This window comes from Sus scrofa, chromosome 14 (assembly GCF_000003025.6).
Source record: "Sus scrofa isolate TJ Tabasco breed Duroc chromosome 14, Sscrofa11.1, whole genome shotgun sequence".
NCBI lineage: Eukaryota > Metazoa > Chordata > Mammalia > Artiodactyla > Suidae > Sus > Sus scrofa.
The window spans coordinates 136,827,749-136,841,796 of NC_010456.5; the positions used below are offsets into that span (position 1 = coordinate 136,827,749).

The 14,048-nt window shown below is 45.1% G+C and overlaps 1 protein-coding gene across 1 annotated transcript; it reads left to right on the forward strand.

Annotated features, from left to right (window-relative positions):
• Positions 7,882–11,763, forward strand: NPS (neuropeptide S). Its single transcript, XM_021073718.1, has 3 exons — positions 7,882–8,016; positions 8,709–8,801; positions 11,583–11,763. Exons 1-3 carry the CDS (start codon positions 7,882–7,884, stop codon positions 11,760–11,762), a joined length of 408 nt encoding a protein of 135 aa, XP_020929377.1. The 3' UTR covers position 11,763.

The window sequence follows — 14,048 nt, forward strand, 5'->3', positions numbered from 1 at the left end:
CCCTCCCCCATCATGGCTGGAAGAGGGTGTGGGGACAGGTGACCAGTGGAACACCAGGCAGAAAAGGAGGGAAGAAGACAACCCTAGCTCTTCGTAGTCTGTATTTCCCCCCAGCTCTGCCCCCCATGATTGATACAATAGGCTGTGGCCGCAGAAGCTCGAAAATTCTTGGTTGAGTAAACACATTTTCCCTCTAGAATAAAACCAAACACGTCACTCTTCTCCTAAAACGAAACTTTGCCACCAGCCATTTGCTCCTTAGAAGGCACTCATTCTCTTGATTTCTTCGATTCATTGTGTGTTTGTTCATTTGACAAGCAATTACTGAATCCTTACTGTCCTTTGTGTGTTTACTAAGGCAGAAGAGCATAAACAAACAAAGGTACCCCATGGTCATGGTTCCCTGGGGGGGAGTGGGGGCTCAGGGAAGGCCTTGTGAGGAAGTGATATTTAGACCAAGATCTATACAAGTGGGGCCAAACATGCAAAGTCAGAGGGAATTAAATCCCAGGTAGAGAACTGCATGCCAGGTTCGAGGAGAGTGAGAAGGCCAGTGTGGTTGGCAAGAGAGGGCACACGAGTCTGGGAGATGGGCTGAGTTTCTCCACGGTGCGGCGTGGTTGGCATTGTGGACAGGCCAGTATGTCTTGGGATGGGACGGACTCTGGGCTTTGGACACTAAATGCAAATAGTACTTGCCAAGAATTTTTGGCTTGAGCAATGGAGGGATCATAATCATTATTTACAGAGATGGAGAAAACCAGAAATAACTTTCAGAAGACAAGTGGAGGCTGTGTCAAGTACGTTGGCTATATGCATATGGTACTCTAGGGGTGTCAGAGAAGGAGAGAAAACCTGGGGAGTCAAGGGCAAGCCTCAAGGCTCTATGAGGTTCTTTAGGGAGATTGTGTAGAGAGAGGAGGAGGAGATCCAGGATGGCGGCTGAGCACTGGGAACATTCAGAGGTGAAGCAGAGGAGGCGACGCTAGCAGCAGGTGGCAAAGGAACTGTCAGAGAAGAAGGGAAAAACCAGGAGGTTGTGATGTCACGGGTGGCTTGAGGAGAAAGCGTTTCAAGAATATGGGTCCAGTCTGGCTAAGGGTCAAGTGACATAAGAACAGAGAGGGGACCTCACGTTTGCTAAGATCTTTGGTTACCTTAACAGAAACGGTCTTGGTGGAGGTACCAGCTTAGAATGGTCTGGAGAGCTCATGGGGGGCTCTAAATACATTCGGATTTTTTTTCTCGTACAAATGATCACACATGCTTGTAAGCTTATGGGAGAGAGAGAGAGAGAATGCAGGGGAGATGACTGTGGGCATTACGTCCTGGAGAAATTAGGGGGTTTTGCTCCCCAGTAGGAGCAAGGACTTCCACCCATGGCAGCAAAAGGCAGGAATCAGCACATGGACATGGACATGAGTGGGTTGATGGGTTTTGCGGCGAGAGCATGAAAGAGTCTCGGCTTCTTGCCTCTTCTTTCTCAACAAAGAGGCAAAGCCATCAGCTCAGATTTGTGTGTTGGGGCGGGGGAGGGTCACTGCCCATGGGAGCGCTGGAGGAGAGAAGGTGTGAATCTCTTTTATTTTATTTTATTTTATTTTTTGTCTTTTCAGGGCCGCACCCGTTGCATATGGAGGTTTCCAGGCTAGGGGTCGAATTGGAGCTGTAGCTGCCAACCTATGCCACAGCCACAGCAACGAGGGATCCTCAACCCACGGAGCAAGACCAGGAATCAAACCTGCATCCTCGTGGATATTATGAGTCGGTTTCATTATGGCTGAGCCACGATGGGAACTCTGTGAACCCCCCTTTTATATACGGAGAGGATGGACCTACTTACCAGGAGCATCATGCTCATTGGACAATGGTGGGGTCATTGGAGATGTGTGGTCAGGAATTTTCACATGACACCAGGAAACATCATTTTAAGCTTTTTCTGTGATCATAACCTGAGCGAGTCTGAGAGATGAGGTCCCTTGGGTTCACTCACAGTTGGAGTTTGGCCAGTTGTGGGAGAGAAGTGCTTTTGGGGGCCAAACTGTAATAGGGTGGACTGGGGGCTCTGAGCTGGGCGATGAGGGAGCAGAGGAACTCCGAGGGTGAAGATGGGTGAGGATGTGGCAGGGACCGGAAGCTGGTGCCATTAGAGACTCGAGAAGAAGAGCGGAGTGAGGGAGCGGAAGTGGGCAGCTGTGCTCAGGCTTGGTCAGAGCTGACCTTTTGGAGGTGGCGTGTTTTTGAGTGGCTACAATGAGCTGGTGAAAGAGATCCCTCTGAATCGTCTCATCACCCCAACACCCAATTAGGACTGTCAGTTAATTTCTGTCTCCCAAAAGTCTCAGTTTTTCTCCAGCTCCACTGCACAGCCTGGCACACTGCCCATCCTCTTTCTGGACCCCTTACGTCACAGCCCACGGAGGGGCCTCCCTGCCCCGTCACTGGCCCTCCCATTCTGCTCCTGGCAGCGAGACCATTCTAAAACCCAGACCTGGAGTTCCCGTCATGGCTCAGCGGTAATGAACCCAGCTAGTATTCATGAGGATTGGGGTTCGATCCCTAGCCTCAAGCAGTGGGTTAAGCATATGGTGTTGCTGTGAGCTGTGGTGTAGGTTGCAGATGTGGCTCGGAGCCCATGTTGCTGCGGCTGTGGTGTAGTCTGGTAGCTTCAGCTCCCATCCACCCCTACCCTGGGGACTTCCATATACCACGAGGGCGGCCCAAAAAAATAAAAAATAAATAAGTAAATAAACCACAGATCTGATGATGTTCCCACCCCTGCTCAAAAGCCTTTGACAGCTTCAGAAGCAAATTCAGGATCTATACTCCCTGCATGTTGGGGCCCCCTGGACCCTCTCAAGCGGGTCTTGGCAGTGGCCAGATTGAGCCACCTTTGGGCCCTCGCATGACCTTGAGCTCCTTCCCTGGCCCAGTGGTGCACCTGCTGCTCTGCCCTTCCTCGCAGTCAAGGTCAAGTTCTGCTGGGTGCTGCCCCCACCCGCCCTGACCTTGCAGTTCCCATTTCCCCAGGGTTTACACCTTTGTGGGGTTTCTTTATCACTGCATCCTCAGAAACTCAGAGCTCTTGGCATAGAGTGAGCCTTCATTGATTCTCCAATGAATTCACAAATGAAGTGTTGGCTCCTGCAGAGAACATTCCCGAAAGCGCTTTTAGGAGGCTGCCCGGTCTCTGGCAGAACAAGGTGCTTTATAGCAGGATCTTCTCTTCTCATGGAGATTCCTTTAGAAGGCCATTTCAGGCTGCTGTTCGTCAGGGTCGTAACTAGTCTACTGCAGATAGCACATCAGTGATTCACGGACTTCAGTAAACAAAATGCCATTCGTGATAGGGTGAAATTGTCCCACATATCTTCTGCCTTCTCAAAAACAAATTCAGAGTAAGAGTATTGTTAAAATAAAACCAAAGTGTAAGAAAAATAGAACGTGTAAAAACTTGTAACTAAGAACATAGGTCTGAGGGAAAAAAAGAGCATGTTTTATTACTCATTATTTAAGCTAATAGGTCATATATGTCATTTATCTCAAATACTGCCATTGGTGGTTTCTAAAAGTAAGTACTCGTTCATCGGATCCAAGACTTCATCTATTAGAAGATACGCCACTGCTGTATGCATCACCAAGAGAGAAAAATATGCTGCCAGGTAGCAGGGATGCCACGGCTGTGAAAGATATGTCCACCCAGCACTCCACGTCCCACAGGAGAGACTTCCTCTCTAAAGGGTGGGTCTCCGTGGAGGGGAAGTAACGTCCCTCCCCAGGGGACATTTGGCGGTTTTAGAGACATTTTCAGTTGTCCCAGCTGGTGGCGGAGCTACTGGGTGGCAACCAGGGAAGCTGCTGCACCAGAAACACACAGGGCAGCGCCCAGCACCCAGAGTCACCAGCCCCGATGCCAACAGCACCCATGCTGAAAATCAATGCCCCAGAACAAGGACAGTGGCTTTCACGCTTGATAGTGCCCCTGCCCCTCTCGAGTTTCTTTGCCTTTTATTTCCATGGAACCTTGATTTTAAGCACAGAGCGTGTTCTGCCTCGCCGTGTGAACACTATAACAAAGCTTTTTAAGAGCAACCGGGAACCAGAGAGATAACTTATTTCAATAAATTAACCTGAGTTTTGCTCAAGCTTTTATTTCTCCTACTCTAATATAAACCTAGAAAATGCACTTAGCCACACTCTGCATTTGAATTATACTTTCAGAGGACATACCACTTGTAGGAATTAAGAAGCAGTGAAATTAAATTGATTTTTCCGTATATGTGGAAAGATGCAAGTCGTAACGGGTGTTATAATTAGGGATGATGGAATCAATTGTAGAATTATTTTTAAGGCACCCAAACCCTAAATCGCGTTGAGCTGATAACCTTTTCCAACTTGTCACTTGTTTTTCTAAAATCATTTGAGTATATTTCCGAGTTTACTTTTAGTAAGAAGCCAAACACAGTAGAAATAAAGTTGGTATTTGGGGAGAGTTTCTTGGCGTTGTAACAGAAAGCTCTGGAAGCAGGAAAGAAAAGGCCTCCATTGATCTTTTCAGTCCAAAACATGTCTGATTTGACGTGCCTGAACTTCTGAGGTGTGATTCAGAAAATGACTCTCCACTTTAAGGCTGACCAATGAAAAGCAAAAGTCAAAGAGAATCTGCTTCTTCTCTCTCTGACTTTCACACTGATGTCATAAGGAAATATATGAAAAGGGCTTGGGTGACCCTAAGACAGTTACACGGTGACAAATAAGAGGGTAAACTTTCAATGAGAAGCCCATTAAATTCCAAGGCTGACTCAAACGCTCACCTGCCCTTTAGGTGCTGCAATGAGTCTCTGTAGTTCTCATTGCATCACATCCATCCTGGACATCACAGGACAGGCCCGGCCGCCAAGGAGCTGGTCTGTCCCAGGAAAAACCCCGGGAGCCAGTGTTGGGCAGAATCCTTTAGAGGCGCCTGACTCCTGTCCACTGTCCCCTCCACGACATGCCCAGGATCCACCACACATTTTCATGTACCCAGTGATGGGCATTCTGTCTTCTTGCCACAATCAAATCCTGGTGGAAAGATAAAGCTGGCATCAGGCATTTACAGGTTAAGGTGGACCCCAAAGGGTCTTCCCTTCCTTGTCTTGGGGGTAAAGGGCTAACAGTGTGCTGGGGGGCTCAGTCTTGAGCAAGATACTTGTTCAACTTTTGTTTTCAGGGGCGTCTAACCCCTAACGCCCCTGGGCCTGATTTCCCAGTCAGGAGGCCTCTGCTTCACCCGCCTTTAAAAATATATCTAAGGTCTCAGCCAAAGCAGAAGCTGCCTGGACATGGGGAAGGAATGTGGGATTGAAGTGACTCTTTTTTTTTTTAAATCTTTTTGGAACTGCACCAGCGGCATATGGAAGTTCCCAGACTAGGGGCTGAATCGGAACTGTAGCTGCCAGCCTGCACCACAACTACAGAAACTCCAAGCTGTGTTGGTGACCTACACCACTGCTCATGGTGACGCTGGATCCTCAACCCACTGAGTGAGGCCAGGAATCGAACCTGCGTCCTTATGGATACTAGTCAGATTCATTAACCACTGAACCATGAAGGGAACTCCTCTTAATCCAAAACGCTTAAATTATCCCTCCCTCCTTTCCCCTTTGGTGACCATACGTTTTGAAGAGATCTTTTTTTTTTTAATTTTATTTTTTAAATTTTGGCTGCCTGTGGCATATGGAAGTTCCTAGGCCAGGGATCAGAGCTGAGCTGTGTGTGCAAGCTATGCAGCAGCTGGGGCAACACTGCATACTTTTTTTTTTTTTTTTTTTTTTTGGCTTTTTGGCTTTTTGGCTTTTCTGGGGCTGCTCCTGCGGCATATGGAGGTTCCCAGGCTAGGGGTCTAATCGGAGCTATAGCTGCCAGCCTACACCACAGCCACAGCAACGCAGAATCGGAGCCCCGTCTGCAACCTACACCCCGGCTCAGGGCAACACGGGATCCTTAACCCATTGAGCAAAGCCAGGGATTGAACCTACAACCCGAACCCACAACCTCATGGTTCTGAGTCGGATTTGATAACCACTGCGCCACGACGGGAACTCCAACACTGCATGCTTAACCCACTGTGCTGGGCTGAGGATGAAACCTGTGTCCCAGGGCTCCAGAGTTTCTGCCTATCCTGTTGCGCCACAGCAGGAACTCCTTTTGACTTGATTCTCAAACTTCCAGCGTATCCTCTTTTTTCAGTGCCACTTTCACCACATCCAGAAGTAACTGGTTCCATGAACAGTTCAGTCTGTTGAGGGTCTGTTACCAAAGTGCCATTTTATTTATTTAAAAAAATTGTTAGGAGTTCCCTTAGTGGCTCAGCAATTAGCAAACCCAACTAGGATCTATGAGGATGCAGGTTCGATCCCTGGCCTTGCTCAGTGGGTTAAGGATCCGGTATTGCCGTGAGCTGTGGTGTAGATTGCAGATGCGGCTCCGATCTGGTGTTGCAGTGGTTGTGGTATAGGCCAGCAGCTACAGCTCCTATTTGACCCCTCGCCTGGGAACCTCCATATGCCATAATAAGACCCCCCAAATTTTTTTTTTAAAGTATAGTTGATTTACAATGTGGTGCCAATTTCTGCTGGATAGCAAAGTGACACAGTCATAAATAAATGTGTGTGTGTGCATGTATATGTATTTCTCATGCTATCTTCCACTGTGGTCTGTCCCAGGAGACTGGACATAGTTCCCTGTGCTGTACAGTAGGACCCCATTGCTTGTCCAGTCTAAATGTCATGGTTTGTATCTACCAACCCCAGACTCCCAGTCTATCCCACTCCCTCCTCCCTCCCCCTTGGCAACCACCAGTCTGTGATTCTGTTTCTGCTTTGTAGATAGGTTCATTTGTGCCACATTTTAGATTCTACACATAAGTGATATCTATGGTATTTGTCTTTCTCTTTTTGACTTCACTTCACTTAGCATAAGAATCTCCAGTTGCTAAACTACCATTTTAATGGGCACCTTTCTCAGATCTACTTCCTCAATTGCTCATCACTCAACAAAATGCTGCTGCTGTCATTTTCCCTCCCATTTCTTTGTTCTTGTGTGTTTATTTTAGCTGAGTTGAAGGAAAGACCAAAAGTATGCTTGCACGTTAAATTCCTTGGGATTTTTGTTTGTTTTTGTTTTTGCTTTTTAGGGCCATACCCACGGCATATGGAGGTGCCCAGGCTAGGGGTCAAAACAGAGCTTAGCTGCCAGCCTATGCCACAGCCACAGCAGTGCCAGATCCGAGCCACGCCTGTGACCTACACCACAGCTCACAGCACTGCTGGATCCTTAACCCACTGAGTGAGGCCATGGATCGAACCCGTCCGTGTTCTCATGGACACTGGTCGGGTTCTTACCACTGAACAATAGGAACTCCCTCCTTGGTGTTCTTAAGGCTCCTCTCCCAGCCTTCACACAACATCCCCCAAGGAACTGTGATCAAAGGCATCGTATCGCATGCCCCAGCCCCCAACACGACACTCATTCCGGTGATCCGGATCCTCCTGGGAGTCAGGTCGCCTGCTCTTCCTTGTGGACCGCGAAGTGTGTCGATGTGATGGACAGCTTCATGAGAATCCCACACAGGGGCGGTTTTCAGAAGAAAAGCGTGCAACGCTGACAAATGGGCAGCACCTGTCCCAGACACAGGGACAGCTTTGCCCTCCAAAACATGCCGCTCTCGAGAAGGCAAGGGTTTCGTCGTTGCTTTGTATTCACCAAATGTTGGCTGCGTCTCAGAAACACTAGGCATCCAAGCCGAAGGCACCTCCCTTGTGTTTCGCCCGTTGTAAAGCCTCAGCAACATCTGTTGGTACTTAGTGCTTCGGAGTCCGCTTGTTAATGTGGAGCCCGATGCAGTGCAAGGACAGCGGAGGCTTCCTGGAGAAATTCCATGTCCTGGAGAGAAAAAGGAGGCCACAGCAGGCAGGCTCTCCCAGAACTCTGGGCCGGGACTTTGGGGATGCACGTGGACGGAGGGCAGAGATAGTGCCCTTCCTTCATTTGCATGGTTAATGACAAAGGGGCAGGCGGGGATGGTGACATTTGCTTCCCTGCTTTAACCCCAGAAGTCCTAGAAGAAGGAAGTCTAGTGTAGAAAACTCAAGTTGCTCACATTGCTTGGGCTGATGCTCTTTGTTTCTCTAAGGATTCCTTTGGCATTATTCTCTGAAAAGCGATATCTATATATTCAAGGAGATGATGTCATCTTTCTCAAATGTTTAAACGCTGAGCTGAACAAACTTTGGGTGCCTTCGGAGACCTCTGGCCATCTGTGTCACAAAGACACAATTTAAAAGACAGTGCTTCTGAAAGACATTTTTAATGGCAAACTTTAAATGAAGTCAATCACTGGAAGCTCGATGACAGTGCCTATATGTTACTGTCCTTTTTCAACGTAACAGGAACAAAAAGGCCATGGCCAGACCAATTAGTCACATGTGATGAGACATGATGATATTTTTACTCTTGAACTTTTCTAGTATAAAAGGGATCACCCAAAGAGGAGCAGGCAGTAAGAGCAAGGCATTTGGCAATAAAAATCACCCATCTACAGAGATTTCAGGAAGTCTAAAATGATTAGGTAAAAGATTGCATTTTTCCACAAAGGAAAATGTTGAATTTGTGTATGTCTTTTCATTGATACTTGCCTAAATAATACTATTTTGGTTTTTTTTTTCCTACTCTGCAGCTCATTAAAGTTCAGTCTTATTCTCGCTCTGTTGATTTCTACGATGCATGTGTTGTGGTGTTATCCTGTTCCATCTCCTAAGGTAAGAGTTTTGCCTCTGTGTTTGATGCTTGACTAGATGACTGGTATTGCAGAATATGTAAGTTCCAAATAATCTCTAGGAATACGTGACAGAAAGGCAATTTCCCTTATTATTAGAACTTAACAATGAAAAAATATAAGCAGACTCATAAAGGTAGGTAAAAAGAAACATTTATGTGACAATAGGTAAGAGAGACTCTATTAGAATTTGTTTTGAGTTATTTAGGCATTGGCCTTTGCATAGGAAAATATTCATTTCATTGTAAAATGTGAATTGTTTGGCTCAACGACAAGTTAGTGGTTCCACAAGCATCTGCTGCTAATCAAAGTGAACATTTTACCATTGAAATGATGTTAAAAGTACAAGGGATTATTTTTCAAAAGCAGAAAATTTCTCGACTTTACAAAAATGGTAACTTTTCAGATACAAAGTATAGATAATATGCTGCTTTACCTCTAAAATATTGTCTTATATGTATTCAAGATTATTGATTGAATTCCTAACTATAGTCCTTGAACTGTTCAGAAACTGAATGTCTTTCTTTGGAATTTTTAATGCCATCTCAACAGGATAGTTCTGTTGTTGGTATGTCAATACTTTGTCTAAACATTTAAAATATCTTTTGTCACCGATAGCATTTTATACTTTAACGTTGTTTCTCTAAAACGTAACCTGGCATACTGTAATTACTGAAATCAATGTAATTTATGAAACCACTTTTAGGATAATGAGATGCCACAGGAATCCTAAGTCATAAATATATGTCCAAACATAATGATCTAGCTATTTATATTATGAGTCATCTCACTAATCTTTGCATCTGTCATTTTTCTATTTCTTGTTTACTTAACCCAGCTTCTTTTTTCCTGTTTACGCCTATGAGCATTCTACACTAATTTAGTCATTGATTGTATAAGACACCACATTGATCAAGCAAATGAGTCACAATCCATAAATCGGTATATTTTCTCAAGTGTCTTCCTAATTACTTTCTATTCTTTCCCTGAAGGTTTGTTCACGACATTTCTGTTAAACAAGAGGCATTTGTGTGCAGGTTCCTCCCACCCCTTAAATTAAGAATGTTCTTCTCTTGTTCTTCTGGGATCTCCTTGTCCGTAAATGAAATCCTTCTTCCTTCACTGCTTTTTCCATGTTTCTGTTCTTTTCACGTGACCATGTTGCTCTCATTATAACCCCATCATACAGCAACGGGTGCCAATTCGACGGTTTAAGGTGCATGATTATGCAGCCAAAGGATGTGTAGGCTTTTGTAACATTTGTTGTGAACTTCACAAAGCTTATCTACCAGGCAAACACACCACATTATTCAGTTAATGAGTCTGCCTGACCAGGGCTTCCTTCATGGATCCTCAAAGTGCATCAGTATCCTTTTAGGGATATTTAGTGATGTTTTGGAGGTCTCATAACTAGAAGTAATGCACTTTTTTGGGAATATAAATGTGGCCTCATGAGAATTTCTGGAAAGAAGTGAAATGCTTCCTTTTCTGAAATGGCTCACCGACCCCGCCTCGCCGGGAACTTAAAGTAGACGGCCTCATATCACAGTGCGAACAACACAGAGTGCAATGATTTTTTGGTGGGTTTTCTCATGACCAATACTTATGAAATTCTTTGACTGTTCTCAGACTCCAAACCCCCAAATGTCCATCTTTTTCCCTCAGAGACCAGTGGGGATGGTCTGCCTGGGAGCTCTGACTGCTGGAACCTTCAGGGAGCCACCCAGTGGTCAGTGCAGAATCTCAGGGGTCATTTTACCCACTCTGGTCCCATTTCAGCTCTAACGTAACCAAAACCCAACTTGTTTTCCTGCCCTGGAGTGGGAAATGTGTGCTTTTGACATTGGAGTGTGTTTCTTGAGGTAACGAAAGCGTTCAGCCCCCTTTCTTCCCGTAGTTCTCATATTGCTGAAAAACACAGACGTGGAGTCAGAGGCCTCCTCTCAAATGCCTTTGCTTCACCTCCAAGCTAATTCTTCATTAGTTAATTTCTTCATTGAAAGGAAATGATAACTGAAGAAATAATAGGACCTACGGCATAGAGGTTCTCAGGGGGATAAAATGAGAGGATGCACATAGAGCCTGTAGTACAAAGACCATCCATTGCGCCCCTTCGCTCTGGGGCTGAGTCTTCATCTACAAAGTATGGGGTAGAACTGCAGGTTCTCAAGGGTCAATTAGAGCTCAAAGAGTCCAGATTTATTTCTTTCACGACTAAGCCTCCTCTACACGCTCCTACATTAACCAGACCTTTGAGTCCCTGATGAGGAACTGAAACAAAGTCAGAAGCCCAAGTCATCAACTTTCAAATTCAAGTAGAAAGACATCCTTGTGGAGAACTTTGGCAAATGGCCCAGGACAGCGCCAGAAGAAAAGTGGCTCCAACTGTCACCTGGAGCTTGGTTATCATGGGTGGTTGTTTTTCTTAGCGAATTTTAAAAACTATTCCCAAGACTAATTAGTGCCACTTGAAAGAGTCTTTATAAAGTAATAGCAACAAGATAACTGCAGGGTGTATGATACAAACACTGAATAGCAGCAATCACGTAAGTAGTGGGAAATTTAGGCAAGAGGGTAGACAGCCACAAACAGTATTTTGTATTTTGATAAAGTATATGTAAAAAAAAAAGTGTTTCAGCAAATCCCCCTTTAAATATTGGATATATTGGATTTATTACCATAAGATTTTGGAAATTGTTACTATTGAAATAAGCTTTCAACCCTAAAGCTGTATTCTCTCCCTCCTCCCCACCTCGACTGCCAGGTGTCTGGGAAATCTGATTACTCTGTCATCCTGCTGGACAGCTGCCCAACTAGGATGGACAGGAGAGAGGGACTTGATTTGCTAAAGCCGGTTTTGGAGAAGAAGCTTCTGAAGAGGTCCTTCCGCAATGGCGTGGGTACAGGGATGAAAAAAACTTCCTTTCGAAGAGCAAAACCGTGAATAAGTGTGCAAAGGACCCTGGGAATTAAGCTCAGACTGCGTATAGTATGACAAATGAGCTAAAAGCCAGTTATATCTTTATCATTAAATATTGGTATGCTCTCGGTTCTTGAGTATCTTTTCTCAGCTGCTACAGAATAAATTAAGTTAAAAAAAATGGAAACTGGTGTCAAACTTCTGCTGCAAGAGGATAAAATATTTATGTGATCAGTGAGTAACTTTTCCGGATAGTTATGGATACATTTGCTTTGATCTGAAATTGGCCAGACGTATGAGTATTTTTACAATCATGACAGTAGTTGATTTTTTTTCCTGCCTATGATATCATAATGCTGAATGTTTTCTTTTAATTACTGTGTTCTGAAATGACTTAGCAGAGCCAATGCTCTGGGGATGTGTTATTTCCGTTTCTAAGAAAGTCTTGTGGAATTATCCAATGTTAGGATCCATGACACAACTGTATTTTCCTCAATCAATTGATACCAGAAACAAATATTACCAGAGCCCTCTGGATGCGTAGCCCTCTCCACCTTTTTCCATCAAATATACTTCGACATGGATGACTGCTTTGTCTCAGAAATTTGTCTTCTTCTTCTTTTTTTTAATCTTAAAACACAGACATACTGCCAATAACAATAAAGACATCAGAGACTCCGCAGTGGTAAAGGGCGTGGGGCAAGTCTTTGGGGGTCGGCTCCCCAAAACTGCTGATTAAAGTCCTACTCCCACCCCTCCAGGAAAGGCACCCCTTCCCTTGAAAGTCCTGACATTCCTTTTTAAAAAGGATAACACAGAGTTCCTGTCGTGGCGCAGCGGAAACGAATCTGACTAGGAACCATGAGGTTTAGAGTTCGATCCCTGGCCTCGCTCAGTGGGTTAAGGATCTGGCGTTGCCGTGAGCTGTGGCGTAGGTCACAGACACAGCTCAGATCGAATGTTGATGTGGCTGTGGTGTAGGCTGGCAGCTGTAGCTCTGATTTGACCCCTAGCCTGGGAACCTCCATATGCCATGGGTGTGGCCATAAAAAGCAAACAACAACAAACAAAAAAAACCCAGATAACACAACATCTGTTATTATCTCAAAAGCATAACTTTAATAAATGCGTATATATGCATGTTTAATTCTGCAACACGATGAAGGCATTCTGCGAAAACCATTGCATTTCCTACTTCACTGTTTCTATGTAGACACAGATGCGGTGACGAAGTCCTAACGCATTTTAGGATGCGGGGACCCTATGTCCTGTGCCTTTCTCTCCCTCCAGTCTTGGCCGTTGTTCCTATGGGCACAGCTTTAGAAATCTAACCTGCTGGCCAGTGGCAACTCCATTCTCCTCACCCTGGACTCCTCTTGGAGTATCTGGAAATGCCAGGAAGGAATTTATCTCTTAGCGACTTCCTGCCTGCCAACAGGCTCTGTAGCACCAGGAGGCTTTGATGGTGAGATGTAGAGTGCTCCTAATACACTGTGGAAAATCTGAGAGAAGATTGTTCAGGAAATTGGCATTTTTTTTATCTGCCCAGCATTGTTGGTGAGGAAGGTAATTAGATAGCCCAGTGGACATTATTTACTCCCACAAAGTTGAAAAACGGTTACTGCATTAATAAGCTCATGGCAAGCGTGGTGTTGATCAGGCATCTTGTGTAAGGGAGAGAAGAGGTTTTTATTGCAGGGGAATCTTCCTAATTTTCTATTTGCATTTATATGGATTGGCTGGAAAAATAAAACACCAAAAACATAATTGGAAAAATTCTCTTCCCATTTTCAGATCTGAAATATCATTCTAACCTCAGGGGGCGATAAAGGCCTATGAGAAAGTATTTGCACTCTAAAAAGTGTAGCAAAAGAAAAGCTGCAGGCAGGGAAATTTGCTTTCCCGGGTAAAAAATATATCTCTGGCTAGGGTTTTAGGAATAAAGTGTTTAAGATAAAAGACACTTCCAAGTTGTGTTTAGACAGTGTCATTAGAGAGGTGACCAGAGGGTGAGCATGGAAGCCTTTGGAGAAAGTGAACCCTAAGACAGTGTAGTACCCCAGTGGCCAGCAAGTCACATCCAATCCTTGGCACAGTTTCTGCAGGGTCCTGAGCAAGGCTGCCTCTTCCAAGGCTGCTGCACAACCGCCTGGGGTCATAGGGGGTGGTGATGAAAGGGTTTCCAGATACTAGTGACCCTTCACCCTTCTCTTTGTCCCCAGGGGGTGTTGGTGGTGGCCTGGATTTCACCTTTAGAGCCAGCTACTTCTGACAAGGGGTTGAAAGCCTCCAGAATGCAAACATCTCCAA

What these genes read in the sequence shown, in the direction of transcription:
- NPS (XM_021073718.1), top strand. Translation starts at nt 7,882, where the DNA reads ATGCAGTGCAAGGACAGCGGAGGCTTCCTGGAGAAATTCCATGTCCTG. An exon ending in GTGGACGGAGGGCAGAGATA is followed by an intron (nt 8,017 to 8,708) that starts GTGCCCTTCCTT and finishes GTTTTTTTTTTC; the next exon opens with CTACTCTGCAGCTCATTAAA. An exon ending in ATCCTGTTCCATCTCCTAAG is followed by an intron (nt 8,802 to 11,582) that starts GTAAGAGTTTTG and finishes CTCGACTGCCAG; the next exon opens with GTGTCTGGGAAATCTGATTA.